At 45.5% G+C, this 25,628-nt stretch overlaps 1 protein-coding gene across 15 annotated transcripts in view; it reads left to right on the top strand.

Annotated features, from left to right (window-relative positions):
* Positions 1 to 25,628, top strand: part of BLTP1 (bridge-like lipid transfer protein family member 1) — a 2,102,388-nt gene that overhangs the window by 571,211 nt on the left and 1,505,549 nt on the right. For all 15 annotated transcript variants that reach the window (XM_078676841.1, XM_078676840.1, XM_078676839.1 and 12 more), the window contains 2 exons: positions 2,520 to 2,647; positions 3,990 to 4,192. In XM_078676841.1, the coding sequence (XP_078532967.1) occupies positions 2,520 to 2,647; positions 3,990 to 4,192 (331 nt within the window). The remainder of the gene's footprint in view (positions 1 to 2,519; positions 2,648 to 3,989; positions 4,193 to 25,628) is intronic.

The following is a 25,628-nucleotide window of genomic DNA, read 5'->3' as shown; positions in this document are numbered from 1 at the left end:
GCACTGTCAGTCAAAGTACTGCCACTCGGAATGACCACATCTCGCAGGGTTTTTACGACGTGTCTTGCTGTGGCAGCCACTCACCTCAGAAGAAACTGCATCCATGTCTTCCCCTACCTAGACAATTTGTTGATCTTGAGTGCAACAGAACAGCACTGCCTAGCCAACACCCAAGCCACCATACATCTCTTTCACAGCCTAGGCTTTACCATCAGCGTCACCAAATCTCCTCTCCAGCCTCTTCAGGTACAGCACTTTCTCTTTCCTAGCCCAGCAATTCTTAACTCTTGCACAGGTAAAGCATACCCCAGTTCTGCCAGAGTCCAAGCGTTCCAAGAGCTGCTCCATCTTTTACAGCCAGATCTCCAGGTAAAGGTCAGAAAGGCCATTGCTCTTTCTAGGCATGATGGCCTCTAGCATTGCTATAGCCCCACATGTCAGGTTACACATGCACCAGTTGCAGGAGTGCTTAGCATCACAAGCTGGGGGGTCATTGGGAGGATCTAGTGTTGATCTGGGGCCATACTCCTTGCGGTGGTGAAATGCCAACAACTTGTTGCAAGGCTGTCCCTTCTTGAACCCAGTGCTGCAGAGGACCATTACAATGGCTGCCTCTCTCACTGAGTGGGGGGCGCATTTATAGGAGCTGCCTTTTCAAAAATTGGGAACGATCAACCAACAGGGTCTCCTAGTCAACCATCAGCTAGCTCTCAAACCATTCCTTCCAGCTCAAGGTGATACTAGGTCGGACAGACTACACAACTGCCATGTTTTAATACCGAAACAGGGCAGCACGCTCTCCATGCAGTTATCTGCTTTAGCCCAGGACATTTGGCGGTGGGTAATACATCACAGAGTCCATCTACTGATAGAATACGGACATGATGTGGACAACGACTTCACAGACCTGCTCAGCAGGATGCCGCAACAAGTCAATGAGTGGTAACTCCACCCTCAAGTCCTACTCCTGTACTTCCAACGCTGGGGGTTTCCCTTCATAGACCTACTCGCCCTAGCAGAAAACTCAAAATGCCCAAGCTTTGCCTCCAGGTTCCTACACTCCCAGACCATTGGCAATAATCTATGGATGAAGTGGTCAGGGATATCTGCCTATGCTTTTCCGCCTCTCCTACTGCTTCCATTTGTGGCTCACTGGCTTTGGCAAACATGCCTCACTTTCATCTTTGTAGCCATAACCTGGGCCAGGCAGTCGTGCTTCACTGCTCTCCTCGAACTGTCTCTAGAGCCTCACGAGAAGCTGCCTAACCACCCAGATTTGTTTTCTCTGAAAATCAGGGAACAGTCAGGCATCCAGACCCCAACCAGCTCAATCTTGCAATTTTGGCTCTTGAAGTCTTTGAGTTTGGTTACCTCAATCTTTCCATGCTCATTACCAGTAATGTTTGGAGTCACTTAACCTTGTGACTCGGAAGCCTGCTTAGTAGAAAAACAACTTGCACACCTCCGAACCCAACAATACATGGCAGAAGTATGCACAGCGTGTGAATCTACAGCAGCACATGCCACAAATAGATGCTTACAGGGTAATTAAATTGTTCAAACCAAAAACTGAGCAACCACAACAGCGGACTATAGATACTGAAATTCACTCTGTTTCCTTTTGATCAATTCATCCGTGCACAACAATTCCTGTACCTGCAGTCCTTCAGGACCACTGCTGCACAGAATGGAAAATTGTACTTGATTTGGAACGGTGCACAGTACTCTTCTATCCAAAATGAGTCATTCAGTGGTAAGGATAGGTGTTCCTTTTTATTTTATTTTCTGATCTTCTAATTACATATAAGACATCCAACCAACGTGTTTCGTTCAAATAGATAACTTGAACTTCATAAGAGCTTTTCAAGTATCAGTGGATTGTCAGAATATTCCCAATGCTTTGTACGATTAGTTCATAAGGTTCCTCCTTTGTATATAGGAAGCTAAATCATCAGTAAAACCTTCCTTTACTAATAATCCATATGAATAGCCACATGTTTAGTTGCCCGTCAGTTGTGCCCCAAATGAAAGAAAAGAATAAAAGAAAGAAGGTTTCTGAAACTGTGTTTATAATTTGTGTATACTTGCATTGGTATTTAATATTACTCTATAGACATGTGCTGAGGATTTTGTGAAGTATTGTTTGTAAAGGAAGGTTTCCCTGATGATTTAGCTTCCTAAATACAAATGAGGAACCTTATGAACTTACCGTACAAAGTATTGGGAATATTTCAACAATCCATTGATACTTGAAAAGCCCTGATGAAGTTCAGGTTTGTACAGAATTTCATTATTATGACTTCACTGCGATGGTAGGAAATACTATGTGGAAATAATAAAAACATACAAGCTAATAACGAATTCCCACCATCCATGGTGAGACATTTCATGTCAGGACAATGGAGCACACTGGCCATACCTTTAGGAACTCTAACTAATAGAAATGTTGTCAAGGAGCTTTGCACTTTGCCACAGCCATTTGTAATTGTTAATATAATAGTAGAATTTTCTGTTTTTAGATAAACCTGTGTTTGCTGCAAGCATCAATCGAAGAGTCTCCTGGAGCATCATCTAGCAAAGGTGTCACCCATGTTTCTCTAATTGCCATTTGTTTTGATAGAATTGCCACACAGTTCCGTATGAACAGGTAAGTCTGTATTCTATTCACTTAGTTCACATTATGCATTTCTTACCTGCTCTTAAAATGTAATCTGCCACCAAAATACATTCCTTGAGGTGCTTCCTTTAGATCAGTTTGGCATTAACTAAAAATACTTAGAAATGTGTTCCCTTAAATATTCCAACTTCTGGGGTGCCTTTTCTAAAGAAAACCTTTTTGCCTTCATCTTAGAAATTGCAGCCCTACATAGGCAGAATTTGGATTGTATTTACATTAGTGATGTTGTATTTTTTATTTTCCTGCTACTGTAGTTAATACTTTTGACCAAATGTTTCTTCATTTATGCACATGGGTTTCTTTTGTTCTCTTTTTGGTTATTCTTTTTAGTGATAGTGTAAGCTACTGGAAGTATTCCTTCCATCACGTTTTTCAGATATTTATATTTTGTTATGCTGTAAGCTACTAGGAAGATCTCCTCTGTCACTTGTTTGTTCTCAACCCTCCCTTGTGAGAGAGGACCAAAGGTCATCAGAGAGCAATAAAACACAATATCATGCAACTCGGAGGATAGTTCCTAAGTATCTTACACTTCAGATACTCCATTACAGTGTTTGAATTTTTTGGTGCTGTAAGTGGAGTCTGTAGACATTAGACTGTTGTGTCTAGAGACTTAAGTAATATGTCAATGGCCAAGCCAACTGAGGCAGAAATGTGTTAGGTGATGCTTATTTATTGTTGGGACTACATGGCCTGACGGTTTGGTTTGGACTGTCAGTTACGGCCTGTAGAACACCCATTAGCTTACAGTTTGTCCTCTAATGTAAGAGCACAGCTCAGCGCAAGCAGGATGCCATAAAATATAGATGGGAAGACTTGGATGCAAAATCCAACTCTGTACAGCATAATTTTTTTTTTAAACTGAAATAATCCACAGCGTGGATGTTGGCTTCTCACTTGCTCATCGATCAGCCAATAAAAGACTCAAATGAAGTGGATAGACTGCTAAATCAACACTGTATTTTTGGGAAAATAATTTTTGAATCTGAAATATAGCAATGCTGTACAAGTAAGCCTAAAGGTCAGTAACTTAGTTTTTGTTACTGAATTCAAAGAATTCTAAAAGATATTTTAGGGTAACGCAAAACTTCTATTAAAATGTCTGTAAATACAGTTTATATTAGGCCCCTTTAAGAGTGGCTCAGATCTGCGTGGCAATTATGAGAAATCAACAGAATCATTTGTAACTAATTTCTTGTTTCGCTATTGTTAGCTTTCACATTATTATTCCTGGTCGAATATCTGAATAACCAGTTTTTTTTCTTCACTTTCTTAGTTATGAATTTTCTCCTTTTTTTTTCTTTTTTTAAAGGGGGATGGTCGAGGAAACTCCAAACACTGCTGATGCCAGTAGAGGTGCCGTAACCTTTGATAAGTTTGCCAATGCCAGTAAAATGCAACCACAGTCATCTGGCTCTTTAAGATCAAATGCAGGAGCAGAACGAGGAAAAGAAATTGCTGCTAAGTTGAATGTGCATCGTGTCCATGGTCAGCTTCGGGGTCTGGATACTTCAGGTAATGTTTTTCTTGCTGTTAACCAATTGGTGTCAACAGTCAGTCAACAATGCTTTATTTCAGTTAAACTCAACCATAAAACACATCATAAAAACATATTGTGTTCTATCATTACTATTGTCATTTTAGATTCATGTGAGTGCCAAAGCATTTACTTACTTGCTTTGCCCACTTATGTTCAGTTAGTGGTGTTTTATTTTCCCCATAGTACACAATCACAGATGAGTCTTCGATCATGTAGTGAAATATTTTGTTTGCCATTTTGATTTGTTTGCTCACTTTGTCTTTACTTACTTTTTCTGCTTGGTGGAGGGCTTGCCCTGCCCACCCTTGCTTTGAGCCCTGTATTTGTGGGCTGACGTCAGAGATGTACTGCACCAACTCCGTGCCCATCTGCGCCAGGCCATGCTCTGGTTGGACGCAGGACACACAACTCTGCCCATGGCTCCTCAGATACAAACTGTGCTTTTTTCCAACACAAATGACTTCTTCCTTTCTCTAAAAACATCACCCTTTCTGTGTATTATGTCGATATGAGGATTTTTTCGTAATGACATGGAGTATGGCGCTCAGGCTGCATTATGGGTATGTCGGCAATTTCACGCGTGTGTACGGTGCTATCAGGTCGGGGGAACAAACACCTCAAAACCCCCGTAGTTATGTGAGTCCAGAAACCCACAAAAAAGGATGAGCGACGAAGTCCCGGGCACTCGTTATTGGAGTTAAAGTATGGTCGTAGAATATTCAGTGTTCAATAGAAGAATTTGTGGTCAACACCAGAATGATGAGTCAAAAGGTTTTTAATCAATGTGGCCTGAAAAAGCAACCAGCAGACACGTGTATCGTCACTTGTGGGAGTGATCCTGTGACTTCTTCAGGGCTGTATGGGTTGCGAGTATCAAAGGGATGGGCCACAAGCCGGTGATAATTCCAACCCGGCTGGGTGTGCAGAATTGAAATTTGTCAGGACGGCATTAGGAATTGCTCATGGTATGAAAGCAGTGTAACCGATTGTAGATCTTCAAAAGTTCAGTATGAATGTATTATAGGAGCCGTTGGGCGGCATAAAGGAACCGTCCTGACAAATTTCAATTCTGGACACCAACTCTGAGCCAATTTCATCTTGGCACCCACTGAGGTCGCATTCCGAAACCATACCAATGCAACTAGCCCATTTCGGATCAGATCCTGACCATACCAAACCAGAGATGGCAGTGAAGATGAGAAGGATTAATTTCCCCAGCACTATGCTAGTGACAATTTATAGATGGACTTGAAGGATGCCACCGTACTGGACACTTCTCCGCACACTGTGTTTGTATTATGCCCACGGGCCACTAACAAAAGGAAATGCTCCTTTGCTACAGTATTGGATTTGCAACTGCCAACTATGGAAATCAAAACTCACATCTGAACCAAGTTTTGTGACCGGGGCAAAATTCATGAGAGCCCTTACTTCTATTTTTTTTATTTTTTTTAAAAACTTTTTTCTTAACTGGGTGGAAAGAGTTAATAGTAATGGGGAGTGATCAGATATGCCCCTGGGTTGGATTTCTACGTTGTCGGCTTGCTGTAGGCTGTTCCCTAACGCCAGGAAATAGTCTATCCGTGATAAACTGTTGTGTACCGTGGAATGGTAAGTGTACTGTTTTGCGGTGGGGTGTGTGTGTCTCCATATATCTATCTTTAGTATGCAGGATGATGAACGGGGAGGACTTTTTAACCAGGATACCCGTCCCCCTTGATCCCGATGTGAATTCAGAGTGCACCGCCATTTTATAACCCCTCCTGTCCAATGCCTGGGATGCCCCTCCTGTGAGGTGCGTTTCCTGCAAGAGGACCAATGCAGGCCCCTGTCTTTTCACAGCCTGTAGTACTAATCCCCTCTTGATTTTGTCCCCTAACCCTCTCACATTCCAGGTCATCATTCGGAGGGGTGTTACTGGCGCCCTCAGTGTCCCACTATCAGGTGCAGTAGATTGGGAATCGTACATCACTGTATTTGTGACCACTTCTGTGCCAGGATTTTTCCCCCCTCACCAGTGTATTCTGTTCGCCCCAAAAGCATGAATAGCGTGTGCGCCCAGTGTTATGACTTGCTACTACGTGTATAACCTGAAAAACAAGAACTATCGCCACCCCCCTCCCTGCCTCCCTGCTTAACGGACATTGAACCTCCACAACTTAGCAGAGTGCTTTACCCATCCCCAAAAGTACACTACTTGCTTGCTGGGGTGAGAGGCCCCCCGGAGCAGGCGGCCCCTCTTGCCCTCTTCGGAGTCCCTCAGTCCAGTATCCAATTGCGACCCGACCTTCAGTGTCCTTAGCAACTAGCACTCCTGTGAGCACCGGGTGTTCATGATGCCGCTCCGAGGTCATCCCCAAATTCCTCCTGTGCTGGTGACCGGTCTATATTATCTCGTCCTGATGCCTGCGAACCCGTGTGGTTGTCGTCTCGCTGGCCCCGGTTATTCCTGTTTGTGCGGCGAGGCGGTCCAACTTGTCTCCATCCCTCCAGCCAGTCTTGGGCCGCCTACGGCGTATCAAAGAACCATGTTTTGTTGTCTGCAACTACTCTCAACCTGGCCGGAAACAGCATTGAATAAGGTAAGTCCTTCGCTCTTAATGCCTTTTTTACGTCCAGAAAAGTTCTTCTACTGGAGACTGGAGACCTCGGTCCGGTGATGGCTCGCGAGTCGCGCCACTCCCTCCTCCCTCGATGTTTTCTCCGGCGGTGTTCAGGGTTCTGACTAGGTCGTCCGGATTCAGGGTGTCTCAAATGCGTTACCGCCGCTGTAGATGCGGTTTTATGCTGCAGGGCGGACTTCCGATGTTTCCCTCCCGGTCCGCCTCCACTTCCGCCCTGCCCGCAGGTAACACTACAGATCGGTGCTTCCAGTTGTCACTGAGGCCGTATCCGGATGTTACTCGGCTTAGTTGTTTCCCGGTCTCAATTGTGCACCGGAGTAGTACCAGTCGGCGCCGCACGGTCCCGGCCTCGGGTCCTTCCTTCCGAGGTTTCTAAATATTGGATAATGGTGCGGATTTATGGAGGAGGCTGCCTTACTCACGGAGCTTCCCGTCTGTGCTGCCGCCATGATCGGCTGCTAGCCACGCCCCCCCTTACTTCTATTTTTTGAAGCCTCAACTTGATAGCCTTATGCACACCTGGTCTAAGTTCTGTTCCTATCCACCAGTGAACAGGTAGGTTGCCGGACGCCACAAACCTGGTCCAGGCAGACCTGTTTTCTGGAAACAGCAGCCTACTAAATAAAGTTCGCCAGTAGGGTAAATCTCAGTTCTTCGTCATGATGCCTACTGGCAGTCAAAACTAATTGAGGCATTCAGGAAAAAGATTTTTTTTCTCTGCCATTTTAGCCCTCTGGTCAGGCAATGCCAGCTGCTTGCTTGGGGAGATATACCCATGCTCTATGGGACATAGTTGGCAAGATCTTGGCATCAAGTTCCTAAGGAGTTTTGGGACAAATTTGGCTCAAATCATACTCTGGATGCCACAAAGTACATGACATGCTCTGGACAGGACACTGCAGACTGCTTGAGAAGAGCTGTTAGCACTAGAGTGGTGCTTCAGCAGTAAGTTTGGAAGAGATCCACAGACTTCTCTGGAGATGTTGGATATCGCTTGTTGGTCAAAAATGTTGTTTTAGCATTGGGACGTTTTAAAGAAAGCCAGGCCACAGCGTGGCTTCGAGACACAATCCTCAACCGTTTTGCCACTTTCAAGATTATTTTTATTTATTTTTTATTTTATTTTAGCTGTTTTATAGCGCGCTCAGTTACTACCAGAGTGTCCTGGCGCGTGAAGAGAAAAAAAAAACAACAAAAAAAAACGTTTTAAGGACGTTTTAAAGAAAGCCAGGCCACAGCGTGGCTTCGAGACACAATCCTCAACCGTTTTGCCACTTTCAAGATTACTCTAGGGCTTTTGCATACCACGCATGCTAAGGCCCACCGCCCCTGCAACAGTAGTCCTTTTGGGTATGGGGTTCAAGCAAACGATGTCCAGGCTGCCAGAGCGACAATCTTCCCAGTCCCTCACCCCTGTGACAACGGTCTCCAAACCACTTTAGTTTGCCCTTAGGGGTGCATGACCATACTGTTGGGGGCAGGGGCAGATGTGTCCTCAAAGGATAGCAAAACATCTGACAGATCAGACTTCTATATCATACAACTAGGCTGTGCCCTGAAATTCCTTTTTGACCCGCTGTCAAATCTTCTTCCCACATCAGGAATTCTTTCGGCGAAGCACTTGTCCATCCAGCTCCAAGCAGTGCTGGCTGTTTTTGGCCAAAAGAGCCATAGAGAGGGTCTTGGCCCAGAAAATAGGGACAGACAGTTACTCCCGCTATTTACTCTTGCCGAAGGATGGACGTCTTTGTACTATTTTAGATCCTCACCCTCTGAATGTCTTTTTGCAGAAGGACCAATTAAAAAGAAAAAAAAACTCATGCTGGCCCAGATTCGGTCTGCCCTTAATCCAGCTTATTGGATGGTGGTTTTGGATCTTCAGGATGCCTGCTTTCATGCACCTGTCCTGCATATCCACACTTGCTAGTTGCGGTTCAAGGCGAGCAAGGAGCATTTACAGTTTTCAGAAACGACTGGGCACAAGTAATCCTGGTGCTTCATATTGGGCAAGCAGAGTCTGATACCGTAACTGCTTGGCTTGACCTTCTGTCATTTAAATGGGCTGCCGCTTCGGGATGAACTTTTTTCCCAACAGCAGGGCAGATTATGCGTTCAAGAGTGGAGAATGAGCGCCAATAGTTGCTCTCTCTTGTTCTCTCTCCTCATGTTATCATGGTAGCCAGGCAACCTTCTACAAAACCTGTGTATCCAGAGGTCGGGGATACGTTTGTGCATTGGTGTGGTACCTGCCAGTTGGACCCGCTGCAGGCAAAACTGTCAGATGTGTTGTTAGCTTTGTTGTTGGCCCAGCAAGATGGGTCTCTTGGCACAGTTAGAGATTAACTGTCAGCCCTCTGCATATTTATGTTTGTGGAACAGCCGTCCTTAATGAGATCACCAGTTGTGATGCATTTCTTGAAAGGAAAGGTTTAAAACATATTTTTCAGGGGCGTTGCCAAGATGGTGGATGGGTGAGATGCACTTTCTTGCCTCCTTCCCCGGGGCTCAATATTGTTTGCGTGGAGGAGCACCAGGACAATTCCTCGAGGGCCAGTGGGAGCCTCAAAGATCTACCTGGGCCCCTTCAGCCGTGCAATCTCAATATTTTTCCAGAATCTACAGCACTTTCTCTACGTTATTTGGCAGGGGCCCTATTGAACTGAAGGGGGTGCTAAACAAGACTTTAAAAAAAATGTATTTATAGCATTTTTTCAAGTAACAGCAACCGTACATATTCATACAGCGTGATGTAAATTACGTTAGTTTACAAAGGCATTGGATTCATATACAGTTCATATCCATAGGTAAAACACATCTGCGACATCTGGTCTCCGAATTAGTCCTCTCTTGTGACATCGTGTCATCAAGTATTAAAACATCTCAAGAAAGTATTAACATTCAGCATACCAATAAACATGACATGTTCAGCCCATCCACACCCTGTGCCACAGTTTGGAGGACAGCATACAAGGGAGAAATGTGTACCCTTCAGTTACATGACCACTGGTATTTCCACATGAGGCGCCCATAAGTTCAGGATGTCACATCCCGGCCCTCTGTCCTCACCTCCCCCTGTAGTGTAGGCCCCCATATATCCCTCAGTCTAGAGGCCATCGGTAATGTCTCTGCATATACAGAAGCTTGCTCCTGACAGTAAATAATATCTCGTAGCCATTCTTTATATTTCGGAGCTGTCCCCCTTCCCTAGCGACAAGCCGCTCTACGTTTTGCCAGTAATAGAGCAATGTCTAAAAACGTTCTACTCTGCTTGGGTATTTGTGCTGTATAACCCAATAACATCATCAAGGGGTCTCTCTCCAGCGTTATGCCCAGCATTTTTTCCAAGGCCTCATGCACCTGCATCCAAATAACAGGACATTCCCAAGCCAGGTACATAAATCACGCCCCAGCTCTCTGACACCTGTCACATCTGTCATTATCTGAAAGACGGAATTCACATTTTTTGGCGGGAGTTTAATACACACGTTGCAAAAACTTGTAATGTATGACCTTTAATCTACAACTAGACGAAACACATTGCGTAACATTACAACAGTATTTCCATTGATCATCTGTTATCACTCGTTCCAAAACTTCATTCCAGTGAGTACGAGCCGAGCTATCCACTCATGACCTATGTGCCCCTATTGTGCAATATATTCCCGATACTATAGGTTTCCCATCGGGAAAGTTTAAAATAAAGTGCAAGGGGGCGAAGATTTCCGGCTCGCAGGGAAAGTCCAGAAGAAACGCTCTCATTCCCTGTCGTAGCCTCACATATAAGAAAAACCTCCAGTGGTGTGGGGCGTGTGTCCTGAAATAATTGGTTCATCATCCGGAACCTTCTCTCATGAAACAGATCTCCCCATGTGCCAACCCGCAACCGTTTACACATAGCGAGGAAGCCCACTTCCTGTAGAAGGACCACGTCTGGGTGGTATGTGAGCAGATGCCGTGGTGAATATAAGAGTTGTGTTCCCAGACAGCATGCCATACGCCTCCATGCGTCCATCGTGCAGGTAACTGTCATGAAAGGCGTCTCTATAGCACTTAGAGTGCCATGTATAATGCCACTGAGAGGGAGAGGCCTTGCCTTCCAATCTTCAGCGGCTATCTGAGGCATAAATGGCGTGGATTTCATCCAATGATAGGCATAGTGAGCCTGCGCACTAATATAGTAAATCTCATAGTCCGGATTACCGAATCCCCCCCCTATCATATGGCTGCGTGAGGACTGACCATTTAAGTCGAGGTTGTTTACCGCCCCAAACTAATCGTATCAATTCAGAGGGGTGCTAAACAAGACTTGCTTATGTGAAGAGGGAGCTTGAGCTGGGCAGAGGCACCCTCCATTGCTGTGATCACCTCCAATCTCTTTTGCTTCCATGCCCACCGGGGGCGCTGCCTCTGCCATTTGGCATATTTTCCCTGTGGGACAGGTAATCTGTGTGCTCACCTATACGTGCACTCATCGCGGACACTGGCAGATGTTTCTAAGCGGCCAGGCACCCTGTAGGAACCCCTCAACGTCCACATCCAGAGTAGGTCATTACTTGTTCTTCCCTCGGTGGTGGTTTTGCAGGACCCCAATGATGTCTGTTGTTCGTTCCAAAAAGGACCGCTCTCTCAAGGACATGCTTATGCAGACTACAGGAGCATCCGCACCCTCTAAGCTACCCACGGCAGATGCTGAGCACCTCTCAGACCCAGAAGATATGGAGGGGCCGGTGACAAAATCCTTCCTTGAAACGCTTTTTACAGCTCTCCGAAAGAATCTAAAATTGTTGAAATCTGAACTCTCTGCAGATTTGAAAGAAGTGCGTCAGGAACTGGAAGAGGTCGGGGATAGGGTCCCAGCCCTGGAGGACCGGGAGAGATGAAGAGATGGAAATGATGCAATTATAGATCCTCTGTTTAAAGGAAAAACATGTTGGCCTCCAGGCTCATGCAGAGGACCTAGGAAACTGGTCCAGTTGAAATACCATTCTTATTAGAGGGGTTGTGGCCCAGGCAGAGGGACAAACTCCCAGGGAGCACTTTGAGGCCCTTTTTTGCCATACTTTGGGGTCCTCAGATGGCATGGATGTTCAACTTGACCAGGTGCACTGTGTGGGCCTACAGAAAATGGGTAACGCGCCTTCAGCGTACATGCTTACCTGCATTCATGAATTTCAAATAAAGGAGAATATCCTGCGCAAGGCGCGAGAGTCACATCTAATCCAGTTTAGAGGCCACTCCCTCGTATTGTATCAGGACTTATCGGTGATTACACTTCAGATGTGCAGGGACTTTAGCCCTGTTACTGTGCACTTACAGGAAATCAGAATAACGTATTCTCGGGAGCATGCTTTTTGCATTGTGTTTCATCATGATGGGAAGCTCTTGCAGTTGCGATTACTCAAAGAAACCCTCCAGACTTTGGGTATAGTGGACTCATCTGCGGGCAACGGTCATGTCGGCCATTCATGAGAAAGACGTTAGAAGAAACCAGGGTGGCAACGGAACAATGGATCCTCAGAAGAGCTGCAACGTGATTTAGCTAGCATAGCCAAGGACAATATCTTGATCACCTACAAAACCAGAAAATCTCCAACACTGAGGCTCCAGGCATATACCCACCTAGTCTACTGGCAGGTGGGGGTGGAGGAGGAACCACCATGTTGAGTTGGGACCACCTTCTCTCCCTCGCATTGCGGCCTGACCCCTGTTGTGAATTCTGGGAGTGTTCCTCTGGCCTGGCCTATGTTTCTCACTTGCTTTTCTTCTGACAGACATATGGCTGGTTCATTACCTTGTGTTATGGTTTGTTCACTTTTCATGATTTATGGGGTTTGTCTTTGGCTCCTCCGCACGTATTGTGTCCACATATACTTTGTGTTTTATTTTCTGGGCCCTACTCTGCCGTAAACATATTGAAGAACTATTCCCTCTTGTAAGACACTGGGAGGATGATTCACAGTCTATCGCAATAGTTTTTTCCATTCCAAGACTGTCAAATCCTTAGTTTCAATGTCCGCAGGCTAAATAACCCTGTTAAGCGAGCAGCAGTATTGTCCTTGCTAGACCAATATGGTTGTGATATATGCCTCCTCCAAGAAACCCACCTACTTCTCATGGATGTCCCTAGAATGTGGTCACAATGGTTTCCCCAACAGCAGTGGTCCTCTGGCCCCTTAAGAAGAGCAGTGTAGCTTATCTCCTCTCTCAGAGATTCAGGGGAAAGTTCTTACTACAGTGTAAGAGAGTAAGGGTCGCCTGTTCACAGAGCCCTCTACCCACAGACCCTCGTAATGTCAGTTGACCTAGAAAAGACGTTTGACTCGGTGAGATGGGATTTCTTATATGCAATGATGGAACGGGTGGGCTTAGGGAGCAGATGGGTCAGATGGATGACATTATTATATTCATATCCAATGGCGCCCGTTAGAACGGGTGGAGTGATATCCAACTTGTATGATGTTCACAGGGGCACCGGACAGGGGTGTCTGTTCTCCCCGCTTGTTTGCTGTGACCATTGAGCTACTTGCTGAACGTTTTAGACACAAGGGCGTCACCATGGTATGCTCATCGGGGAAGTGATCATATTATTTCCCACTATACTAGTGACTTATTGCTGTATGTGGGTTATGGAGGTAGAGAGGTGATACAGATGTTGGCCCTCCTCTAGAGCTATTCTGTCCTGGCGGGTCTCCGGTTGAACAAAGCGAAAACTCTTATCTTCCCCTTGGTGAGCGAACATCAGTGCCCTGAGGTACTGCCTGGAGACCTGGCCCAACTCCTTCAAATATTTAGGAGTACAGATATTATACTCCAAAGAGGATCTACATGATGGCTACCTGAAGCCAGTGGTGCGATCCCTTAAGGTTGAACATGCAATTCTGGCGCTCGTTGAAGTTGCCTCGGATGGCCCGCATGGCGCTGTCTAAAATAATTATGCTCCCTAGACTTTTGTATCATTTCGTGAATCTGCCCATGGTGATCCCACCCTCTTGGTTTGCAGACCTAGATAAACTGCTCCAAGAGTTGATATGGGATGGAGGCCGGAACAGGGTCTCCCTGGCATTGCTTCAGAGGACACCAGAAGAAGGAGGGCTGAGTGCCCCAGAGTTTGAACTATACTACCTGGCTGCCCAACTACAGTGGCTGACCCAATGGTTAGATGGAAGGAATACACCCAAGGGTGGCTATTCCAGATTCATATGTACTGCTAAATATAGCATTGAAGTTCTGGAGGAGGTGCCTCCGGCGTACGTCCGGGTCTCCCCTCTATGCCCCAGACCTGTTCCTAATTTGGCTCCCACGTGGGGCCTCACACACTCCATTCTCCAGAGCCCAACGGGGCGAAGTGAACATCTGCTGGGATTGTCATAGTGGGTGACTGCTTCCAACAAGGAGAACTTATTCCCTAGAATACTATTTGTCCCACTACGATCTACCTCATGGGCAGTTCCTGACTTACCATTCAGTAGTGCGGATATTTGGGGACCCACGGCAGAGTGGTCTGCAGGAACCGAAAACTCATAGAGTTCTCTAGGTGTTACTAAGGCTAGGAGTAGCTAGACATTTATTGAAGTGGCTCTATGGAGCACAATTGGAGATGGTCATGAAACCCTTAGAACGAACGCGCAGAAGATGGGATGCCATAATAGGGAGAGACCTGCTGGATAAGGAATTGAGTCAGATACTGGGGAGCCCCAAACGGGTGTCCAGAAACACCAGATTTAAGCTTGTCCAATTTAACTATATATATAGGGTTTATCTGACGCTACATATGCTGCATGTTATGTATGGTGGGGAGGATCGCTGCTACCCTAGATGCAAAGTACGAGATGCAGATTTTGCCCACATGACATGAGAGGGTTTAGGCCTGCGAGGGTTTTGAGGGCCGGTACTGAAATACATTAACAAAACACTGGCTAAACACTCTTTTGCTCTGTGGAGATCTGCCTCCTGGGCCTATATCCCAGGCCAAAGGCAAATAAGTTTATTTATTTATTTATTCAAAGTTTTATATAGCGCGAACAAGATCCTTACAGATATCAGAGCGCTTCACAGAGACTGGGGTAGGGGCAGCAGGAATGAACAGAGATAATGGGAGCAGTATAATAGTCACTAACATAATAGGATAACAGTAACGTACAGAAAACATATCAATATACAATCAGGTAAACAAGTAATATAAGACGGCACAAGTCATTGATCCCACTACAGAAGGGTTCAGGTAAACCTTGGATGTGTGGATGGCTTATACCAATTTCTTAGGATAGAGAGAACACTGGGTGGGGGCATCGGGAGGGTGATTCAATAAACCAAAGTGTATCATATATTGGTTGGTAGTAAGAGAGTAGCGTAGTAATGTCACCATCAAGTAGGAGTATAGTGCCAAAGGACAAGGTGATCAGTGATACAAAGCGATGCAGAGTCTCTGATCCAGCACCTATAAAGTTCAGGAGATCTTGGCCAGAAGGATGGTTTTCACCTCTTTCTTGAAGAGTGCAGTGGAGGAGATAAGCCTGGTTTCAGGAGGGAGCGCATTCCAGATCCTGGGTGCCATTCCTGAGAAGGAGCGTTTGTATGTTTTTTCTTTCCGGAATCTACGAGGTTTCAGGAGTAGATTTTTTGTACTTCTATTGGATCTCGAACCTCCTGATATAGACACCTTTTGAGCGAGGTAGTTGGGTGCATTGTGGTGCACAGCCGAGTGTGTCATAACTGCAATTTTTAGCTGTATTCTGGCTTCAAAAGGCAGCCATTTTAGAGACTTTAAGTCTGGGGATATATGCGAATGTTTTCTTGAGCCAGTAATGAGTCTCGCGGCAGCGTTCAGGGAGGCTCTTAGGGGTGCTGTTGTGGATAGCGGGAGTCCGCTGAGGGCCACAATTCCGTAGTCTATGCGAGGGATGACTAAAGCTTGTACAGCAGTTTGGAAGTCTTTGGCAGGGAGGAAGGGTTTAAGTTTCCTCAGTGTGTTGATTTGGAAATTAGCTCCTTTTGTGGCTTTGCTAACGTGCTGTTGCATGTTGAGCTTGGCGTCGAGTGTGATGCCTAGGGATTTCGCAGAATCCACAATGGTAGGTTGGACATTGAGTGCTGTTAGGTTATTGAGCCAGGTTTGGGTGGTGGAAATTTTCGCCGGGGGTGAGATGAGTAGGAACTCAGTTTTCAGAGCATTTAGTTTGAGGTGATTATCGGCCAACCAAGATTGAGTGTTACTAAGTGTGGAATTCAGAAGTTTGATATCTTCCGGGGATTGTAGCTTTAGGTAAAGTTGTGTGTCATCGGCGTACATATGGAATTGAACATTGGATGCTTGGAGCAAGGTGGCGAGCGGTTCCATGACGAGGTTGAACAGTGTGGGGGAGAGGGAGGATCCTTGTGGAACACCTAGATCTGCAGGCACAGGTGTAGATAGCACATTGTCGATCTTGAACTTCTGAGACCGGTTATGAAGGAAGGAAGAAAACCATTTGAGAACAGTTCCCGATAGACCCATTCTAGTGCTTAGCAGCTCCAGTAAGTTCTCATGTTTGACCGTGTCAAATGCTGAAGAGAGGTCCAGAAGGATGAGGAGGCAGGACTCATTGCGATCAAGGATTTGGAGGGCGTCATCAATTATGTGTGTCATAGCTGTTTCCGTGCTATGTTTCGCTCGGAAGCCTGATTGATGAGGGTTGAGGAGGTCAAATTGGTCAATGTGTTTTGTTAGTTGGAGTTGGACACATTTCTCCAGCAGTTTGGCCAGGGTGGGGATATTGGTGATAGGACGGTAATTGTTCAGGTCAGACGGGTCAGCTGTAGGTTTCTTGAGTATAGGCGTGACTTGCCCCACCTTGAGGGAGTCTGGAATGAGACCTTGTTGAAGGGAGCTGTTGATGATTTTGGTCCAAAGAGGGAGGAGCAAGGGGATGAAGTCTTTTACAGCATTAGCAGGTAGGGGGTCTATGAGGTGATTAGAGGGCTTCAAGGTGCAGAGCAGTTTGTGTATTGCTTCTTCCGAGTAGGTGTCGAAGTACAGCCATGATGCCTTGTTTTTAGGTTGAGTGTTAGACATTCTGGTGTGGTTGGGGAATCGGCTTACATCCATGATGAGGTCATTTCTTATGTTGTCGGTCTTTAGCTTAAAGAAAGCAGAGAAGGCTTCACAGTGTGGGGCGTCGCTTGTTGTGCTGTTTGATTGTAAGGGTTGTATATAGCTGCTAAAGTAGTACAACTACTCAAAACTCTGCCATTCTATGTTCTGACACTACTCCCAATGAAATTTGTACACCTGTAGATTATCCAACATGTAGGTGTGCTTTGTAGGTCTAAACTGTGAAACGCAAGACAATATATGCTAAAACAGTGACACAGAATTGCAGGGTTCCTAGTATGTAGGGTAGCAGGTGGGATACAAACTGGCCTGATCTCAAAACTACAGCCTCCCCATGGCCATTTACTACCATAAATCATAACGGCCCTGGATTGCTCCCTATTTTGGCCTTTAGGCTTCAGATTTGCGGACCTGGCCCTGATCCTAGCGAGAAGACAGTGACATGGACGATGGCGGTGGGCCCTACAGTGGTAGCCTGGGAAAGAGATGTAGATATGTGGGCCGAGGCGGAGGCGCGGGCATTTCAGAGGGAGGATGCCCATGGGGTCCATCACCGCCCAATGGTTATGCTATACAATACAAGCAGTCGGATGACAGTGCGGGCTGTGCAGAAGGTTTTGAGGGTACCGTCTGAAATCGTGGAAGAAATTCAATGGGGAGACTGGTCTGGTGACCGGGTCCCACCTCCTCACCCACTCCCCCTGTAACTTGCAAAGACCCTTCACATAATGACATGTAAACTTCCCCCTCTGAAAGAGATAGACCACTCTGATGAGATAGGATAGTGAAACCATCAGATAACGCACGGTTACAGACATGCCCCAAGTTTGGGGCTTATGTTTTTTTTTCTTTCATATGGCTTGTTTAATATGTTTATATAACGGGAGACTACTGGTGACTTCCCAGGGGTCAAACCGATTGGGAGAGAAGGAAGTGGTACAAGATAATTGGCCTCTATGAAACGTATTTTAGAGATTCTACGAAAACTGCACAGTTAGAAATATACAATGTAGGACTCTAGTGCACCTGTATGCAAATAATGTTGCTCATTATGCTGATGCCAGTATATGAGTACTGCTCTTGTATGACTATACCGATATGTATAAATAAAAATGCCAATAAAGACATGTTTAAAAAAAAAATGTGTCGCCTGTCATCACTGCGCATTAAGGTGGGTAACTTTTGCTTTACTGTGGCGAAGATAATGCCCTAATGAGCACGAATAAGATTGTCATTAACTCCCTGTCATCCGTACTAGATACCCCGGATGCGGCAATTGTGGTTGGGGAGGGGGTCTCTAAATGTAGTCATGGACTTGGACGGAGACCATTCTGGGCACTGTTCCAGCCAAACTGGAGCCGTTTCACTTTCGGGTCTAAAGTGGTTGGCAGATTGTGGATTGCAGGATGTCTGGCATCATTTCTGTCCCTCAATGAGGGACTACAATTTTTTTTCAACTGGTCATAAAACGTATTGATTTTTTTTTTAGCGTCCCCCACAGTATTAGCAAATATAAACGCAGTGGGCATTTATTCCCCGATCTCTCTCGATTCACGCACCCATTCACTTGACTCTCAGGCTCGATGTCTTCCGCCCCCGGCAGTCTCATTGGCGGCTGCAAGACTCCCTCTTGCAGTCCCCCGCCAATGTTCACTCTTTACAGAAACTCCTGACTGATTATCTCCAAATAAATGACTAGGGCGAGATCTCACTGGCGTTGGTTTGGGAAGCACTTAAATTAGTTATGAGAGGAGAATTTATCAATATCTCAGCTGCTGAAAACCGCACGCGTAAAGACAAACGACAGGCCATGGAACAAGCAGTAGCAGAACTTGAAGTGGTTCATAAGCGAATGAGGGCTCCCAGAATCTGGCACGAATTGGAGAAGAAAAGGTGTCTTCTCAAGCTCCTTGATCTTGACAGAACAGAACACGCTTTGCTCTGCCTGAAGCACAAATTCTATCTCTGTAGCAATAAATACAGGTGGATGCTGGCACACCATCTCTGAAACTAGGCCTGTTGTTCAGCAGTGAGAGAGTTCCGACTTAATGAATCAGCGGCGGTGCATACTGACGAAGAAATCACTTCGGCTTTTCAAGCATTCTATGGCTCTCTCTATTCCTCTCTTGATAGTTCCACCGGACACCCCTCTCAGTTCTTGGACACACTATACCTGATGGCATTGCCCCCATCGCAGGCAGCTTTGCTTGACCAACCAATATGCCTACAGGTGGTGATCTCGACGATCGCACGCCTCAATACATCCAAATATCTAGGTCCAGACGGCTTGACTACGTTATTTCATAAAACATTCTGTCACCAATTTGCGGCGGTACTGACTCGGCTCTATCACTTCTTCTTGGATTCTGGTTCTCTTACTGACTCCATGTTAGAAGCGGCAATCTCAGTGATCCCCAAGCCTGGCTAGGATCCTGCTTATTTTAGCTCCTACAGACCCATTTCCCTGCTGAACATAGATGTGAAACTCTTCACTAGCGTTCTAGCGCACAGCTTGAATGCTCTCATGCAGGTTTGATTGATCCAGGCCAGGTGGCATTTATTCCCACTTGGCAGTGCGGGCATAACACTAAGCGGCTTTTTCATCTCTTGGACAAGATCCAGAGGTCACAGAAGGGCTCTCTCCTTCTTTCCATTAATGCGGAAAAAGCGTTTGACTGTGTTCATGGGCTATAGCTTTCCATGACTCTTAAACAATTTGCCTTTGGCAGCAAATGTTCCCGTTGGATAGGATGCATCTACAGTGCCCCCATCCTTATGTCTGGGTTAACAGCGTGACTTGCTCTTCTTTTCCTATACTTCGGAAAACGCTTCAGGGGTGCCCTCTTTTCCCCCTTCTTTTCGCTCTTTACATGGAGCTGATAGCACAGAACCTTAGAGGCAATCCATCTGTTTTAGGGATTCCGTTTGGTGTGAGTCATCACCGGATTAGTCTCCATGCCAATGACTTCATTTGATCGATGACTGATCCTATAACCTCTCTCCCTGCCTTTCTGGATGAACTTCGACTCTTTAGCAAAGTCTCCGGCTTTAAAGTCAACTTACAAAAATCCCAAATATTGAATCTGTCGCGCCTCCTCTTGAAGCCTCTTTGCGATCCCGATTTCCCTTTGCTTAGGCACCGGACGTAATTCCCTACCTTGGCATTCATTTGGCGACAACCCCTTCCAAGACGATGCAACTAAATTACTCTGCTCTTTTATCTCGAACCAAAGAGTCCTTGTCCTCCTAAAGTTAATTACATCTCTCCTGGTCTGGCCGTATTGCGGCAGTTAAAATGACCATTATTCCACGCATACTTTATATTTTCAATACTCTTCCATTGTTCCTCCCACCGAAAGCAATCCCTTCGTTACAATCGGCCATCAATAATTTCATTTGGGAGGGCAAGAAATCTTGTCTGCACCATATGATTTTATACCGTCGGAAGGCCGATGGCAGCCTAGGGGTCCCATCACGGATTTGTTGGTCCTTTATAGACCAAACGGTGACCAGATCTAACATATGGAGGGAGGCGTAGCTTCCGCACAAGTACAGAGCGTGGGGTCTTTATTCCTCGCCGGTGAAAACCTGAACGCTAAAGGTGTGGGACTCTGTGGTTCTATGACTTGGCCTTACAACATTTCCCTCCACAATTACCCCGATCACAAAAAATCCTGATTTCTCGCCTGAGCATGACATGGTAATCTTCAAATGTTGGCAAGAGAGTGGCTGTAAGCGTGTGGATTCCCTTTGATCGCAGGAGACTTATACCGTTTGAACAGTTGAAATTAGACTACAGCCTGTTGATATTTTCATATGTCCTTAAATATACTAAAACGTATCTGCTCAAAGTGCCCGGCCTCTGGGTTGTAGGCGCCAGCTATGTAAAGAAGTTCATAATTCTTGCTGACGGCCACTGGTTGTAGGCGGAAAGCTGTGTATCTTGCCATGCAGGTTCATTAAACCGGATTGTTCCATAAAACATATTTTGCCACTTAAGCCCTTTGTGATGCCACAGTGGGACTTAAATCTGGTTCTCACTTTTCTAATGTGCATTCCTGTTGAACCAATGCACAGTGGTTCATTGTGCCTACTCGCCTTAAAATTGGTCTTTCTGATGGCGATGACATCCATATGCTGGGTGAGTGAAGTTCAAAACTTTTCCGTCCAGCCTACCTGTGCCACCTTTTATATGGACAAACTGGCACAAAGGACTCGAACTGCGTTCCTACTGAAGGTCACAACACCTGTTCATCAGCCATCACTCTTCCAAACGTCTTTGATCCACTTCATTCCTTGAAAGAGGAAGAGCGACTTTATCATTGGACCACATAAAGGCACTCTGCTTTTACATCAGTTGCAACAAAGAGCATTGGGTGGATGCTCAGGTCTGTGTGGGGTATTTCAGGCAAAGAAAGGCAAGGCAGTGCAGAAGAGGATCTTAGGCAGATGGATAGTCCACTGTATTGGCAAAGAAGCGGTTTCCTGAAGGGCTTGCGTCTCATTCCACCAGGTCCTAAGCTGCTTCCACCACATTAGCACAGCTCACACTCATGAAGCACTTCTGAATTCACAGCCATGTTCTGTGGGAAGGGCATGGTGGCTCTACCCACCACCTGGGGAGGTACTGCTTTTGTGTGTATTCCAAAGTTTGAGGAATCTGTGGTCAAAAGGATCTACCAGAAGAACACGTTACTTATCTTCTGTAACACTCTCTTTACCAACAGATTCCCCGAGCCCTTCCTCCTCATTCTGTTGAATGGCATCGGAAAGTAGCCTTTTTTGACACGGTCACCCCCACTTTTTTTCTGGTAACTTACGTGATTTCGACTGGAAGTGTACTGGGTTAGTGCTAATCGGGTCCCCAGTGTCTGAGCTCTTTCCCAAAACTGTACAATTGTTTCCCCAGTTGGCAAAACCTTTAGCACCATCTATAAGTCCTTAGAAAATGGTAACCCTGATACCTAGGACCTGAGGTACCAAAGAGGGTCTCTAAAGGCAGCAGCACAAATTGTACCACCCTAGAGGTCCCCTCACCAAGCACATGCGAGGCTGCCATTGCAGGCTGCTACATGTGATATTTGTAAGCCTACAGCTGGCCTGACAGCCCTAAGGCAGGGCGCGAATATTACATGCAAGGGCTCACCTGCATGAGCAGAAATGCCCCAGTGTCGGTTAGTCCTGTTACTGCCAGTGCAAGTGACCAGGGAATTAATTTTAAAACATGTGCTGGAAACTGGTGAATACGAGTTCCCCAGCTACATGATGGCTTCACTGAAGATAGGGGTGTTTGGTATCAAACATCTCGTATTGATAAACCCACACTGATTTTAGTGTTAGATTTACCAATACATGCACCCAAAGTGCACCTTTGAGGTGCCCCTTGAAAACCTACCAGCCTCTGGTGTGCTCTCTTACTGGTATATGCTAGCCTGCCACCCTTGACACTGTTCTGACCTCCTAGGGTGAGAGAATGTGCTCTCAGGGGACCCAGAACAAAAGCCTGTCTGGGTAGAGGGTGTAACACCCCCTCCCACAGGATGATCTGCTGAATAGCCTTCCGAGGTTGTCAAGCTTCAAAGAGCTACCGCCTTTCAAATGTGAATTTGTCTCCCCCTCACAGGAGAGAAAGCTGATCCCCTTGTCCAGAGCCCCTTTGAACCTGGACAGGTGGGACAATTAGCTAGTTAGGTATGCGTGCCACCCCCAGGCTAGAACCATCCCTAAGGTGGTCTAAACTGAGAGGGATACACTTTTTCAGAAGTAGCCATCTTTGTGAAGGCAGCAGAAAAATGCAAAGTCCCATTTTACCTGAATGCCTATCAAGTGCTTTTGGTTCTGACCCCCAAATAGAATTATACTCAATATGCAAACTCATTTCTCAAACGTAATGTATTCTTATATCTTATTTTTTATCGTACTTGATATCACCAATAAACACATACAGAACTAGTCCACAGTTAATTTCCCATAACTTTGACAAGTTGTTTCATGAATTACTTTTGATGAAATCTATTACAACCAAAATGTTAGACACATTGCGTGCATTAAAATCAAAGATACCCCACCCAACAATCCACCTGCTACTACACACTTTCAGAATCACCACCAATCATAGTCTACCTTCACACCCTGACCCAGCTACTCTACACATACACAAAACGAAATATAATGGAAAAACAGTATGGATTTTTTGGCCATTGTAGTAGTGTGAGCTGGGATCACTCTTTAAAGCAGTCAATACACGGTTCGGTGGGGGCAATAATTATGTCCAACCGCCTACTTCAGGATCACACAATAATGCAGCAATGCACGTTCCAACAGAACAACAATTAATTTGTTACTTATTGCATCTGCAAAAAGCACATTTAGCATGCACTTCCATAAGTCTACATTTATCAGCCAATGCTGCATACCTACAAAACAGGAAGCATCAATCCCTTTTCTGCATACCTGTCATTAAAGCTTTAATGGAAGGTTTAAAAAGTCAACCCACCTCGTATACCACCCGTACCTACATGGAACTTAAGCATTGTGTTAACAAGGCTCATTAAGCCACCATTTGAGTCATTACACAAATGTCAAATACTGTTGTTAACATGGAAGATTGCTTTCCTTGTAGTGATAACTTCCCTACGAAGAGTCCGTGAAATACATGCACTCACCATTGAAGAACCATATTCTTCAAGTGTTCAAGACAAAGTGTGTTACACACAAATCAAAATGTTATACTAACAGTCATATCGCCGTTTCTTTTAAATCAAACTTTGGATTTGCCAATTTTCTTTACAAAACCAGAAACAGTAGCAGAACGAGCATTACACACATTTGATGTCAAACGTGCTCTATGTACTATTTGGAACTAACAAAACCCTTCAGAAAAACACAGCAGCTGTTTGTATCATTCGCAAACCCACGCTGAGATAGTGCTATTTCTAAATCAGGAATAGCACGATGGATAGTTAAGTGTATTCAGATTTGCTGCAAAAAAGCTAAACGGACACTAACAACTATGCCAAGAGCCCATTCAGTAAGGCAAAAGGAGCTACAATAGCCTTCCTAGGAAATATCCCTCTAATTGACATTTGCAAAGCAGCAACATGGATAAACCCACACACTTTTACCAAACACTGTTGTGTAGATGTGCAAGCCAGACAACAGACTCTAGTCGAACAAGCAGTCCTACGTTATTTCAAGCAAATGTGAGAGGGGTACTGCTTTACAGTCTATGCATAGCATGTGCATTTGCAGCTAACACATGCTACGAATGAAGTATGTTACCCTGTAAGGATCTATTCGTGGCGTGTAGTGCTGCAGATTCACATGCACCATCCAGCCTCAACTTCAGGTATTAGATAGTGACACATATACACACAAATGCAGCATGTTCAATAGCAAAGTTATCCTAGAAGACTATATCCTCACTTCCTATATGGCAGGTGAAAAAAATATTATCTAAGAAAGGAGCCATTGAACATGTGCAATGACTCTAGGGGAAGTAGAGACGACGCAGACCATAAAAGATTCTTGAGAAAAACAACATGCAAAGTCCGGGCCCAAAACTAGATGGCAGGAGTATGCATACCATGTGAATCTGCAGCACTACACGCTACAAATAGATGCTTATAGAGTAATGAACATGCTCCTCCCTAGTAGTAATCTCCTGCCTTACACGTGTACGTGAAAGACACAATTGATGCTTGTTTCCAGTCCTGAGAGGACCTGGCCTGGTAGTTGGGACTGGACTGTTCCCACTGGATGCAGGGTCAAGACTGATTTGCATATGGCTTGGTCCAAACTGGAATGACATGGTGAGCCAAAAAGCGATGGATTTAGGCCCAGATCTCTTTACTGGGGAGAATGTATGATAGTGTTCTGCATTCTGTCCCTCAATTGTTCTTTTTGCATTTGTCACCCCGAGTGGGACGGGTATGCCCAGACGTGGGTCCCGTGCTCTCCATGCCACCGGAGTCAAGCTATCCTGGCTGATGAGGGCTGAAAACCATACACCGGTCCTGGGACGCTTGTTTCCAGTCCTGGAAGGACCTGCCCTGGCAGTTCGGGCTGGACTGTTCCCATTGGGCGCAGGGTCAAGACTGATTTGCATATGACTGGGTCCAAATTGGAATGGCATGGTGAACTAAATAACGAGGAATTAAGGCCCAGATCTCTGTACTGGGGTGAATGTATTCTGTCCATCAATTGTTCTTTTTGCATTAGATGTGTAAGTGAGCGTCAGACACATACTTGAAGAACCATTCTTTCAAGGTCATGCCGATAGATTAGTCCTTAGGACAAATCCCAAATTTCTACATGAGGTGGTCTCTTTGTTCTACTAAATCAACCTATTGGACTCCCAGTGTGTTTTCCTCGTCCAGAGACCGTGGCAGAGAGGGCTCTTCACACACTAGGGGCCTGAGTACGATCTCGCTAGGAAGGCCTCCAGACGGGTTCAGGAACGAGCAAATCCTATTCGGAGCCTATGTTTCTGACCGAATCGTCCCCCGTTTCGAGCAACCAAGTACGATACGAAGATCTCGTCCGCGTCGACCAAATCGTTTCTGAACCCTACTCCTCCAAGACCCCCACTGTACATGCAAAAAAAGGGGCCTCTATGCCCTTTGCCCTTCTTGGGTAACATTCCAATAGCTGACTTATGCAAAGCAGTTGTCTGGTGTACTCCACACACATTCACCA

The sequence above is a fragment of the Lissotriton helveticus genome, chromosome 2_1 (genome assembly GCF_964261635.1).
Source record: "Lissotriton helveticus chromosome 2_1, aLisHel1.1, whole genome shotgun sequence".
Lineage (NCBI taxonomy): Eukaryota > Metazoa > Chordata > Amphibia > Caudata > Salamandridae > Lissotriton > Lissotriton helveticus.
The sequence above is the reverse complement of the archived record's forward strand: the minus strand, read 5'-3'. Positions and strand labels throughout refer to the sequence as shown.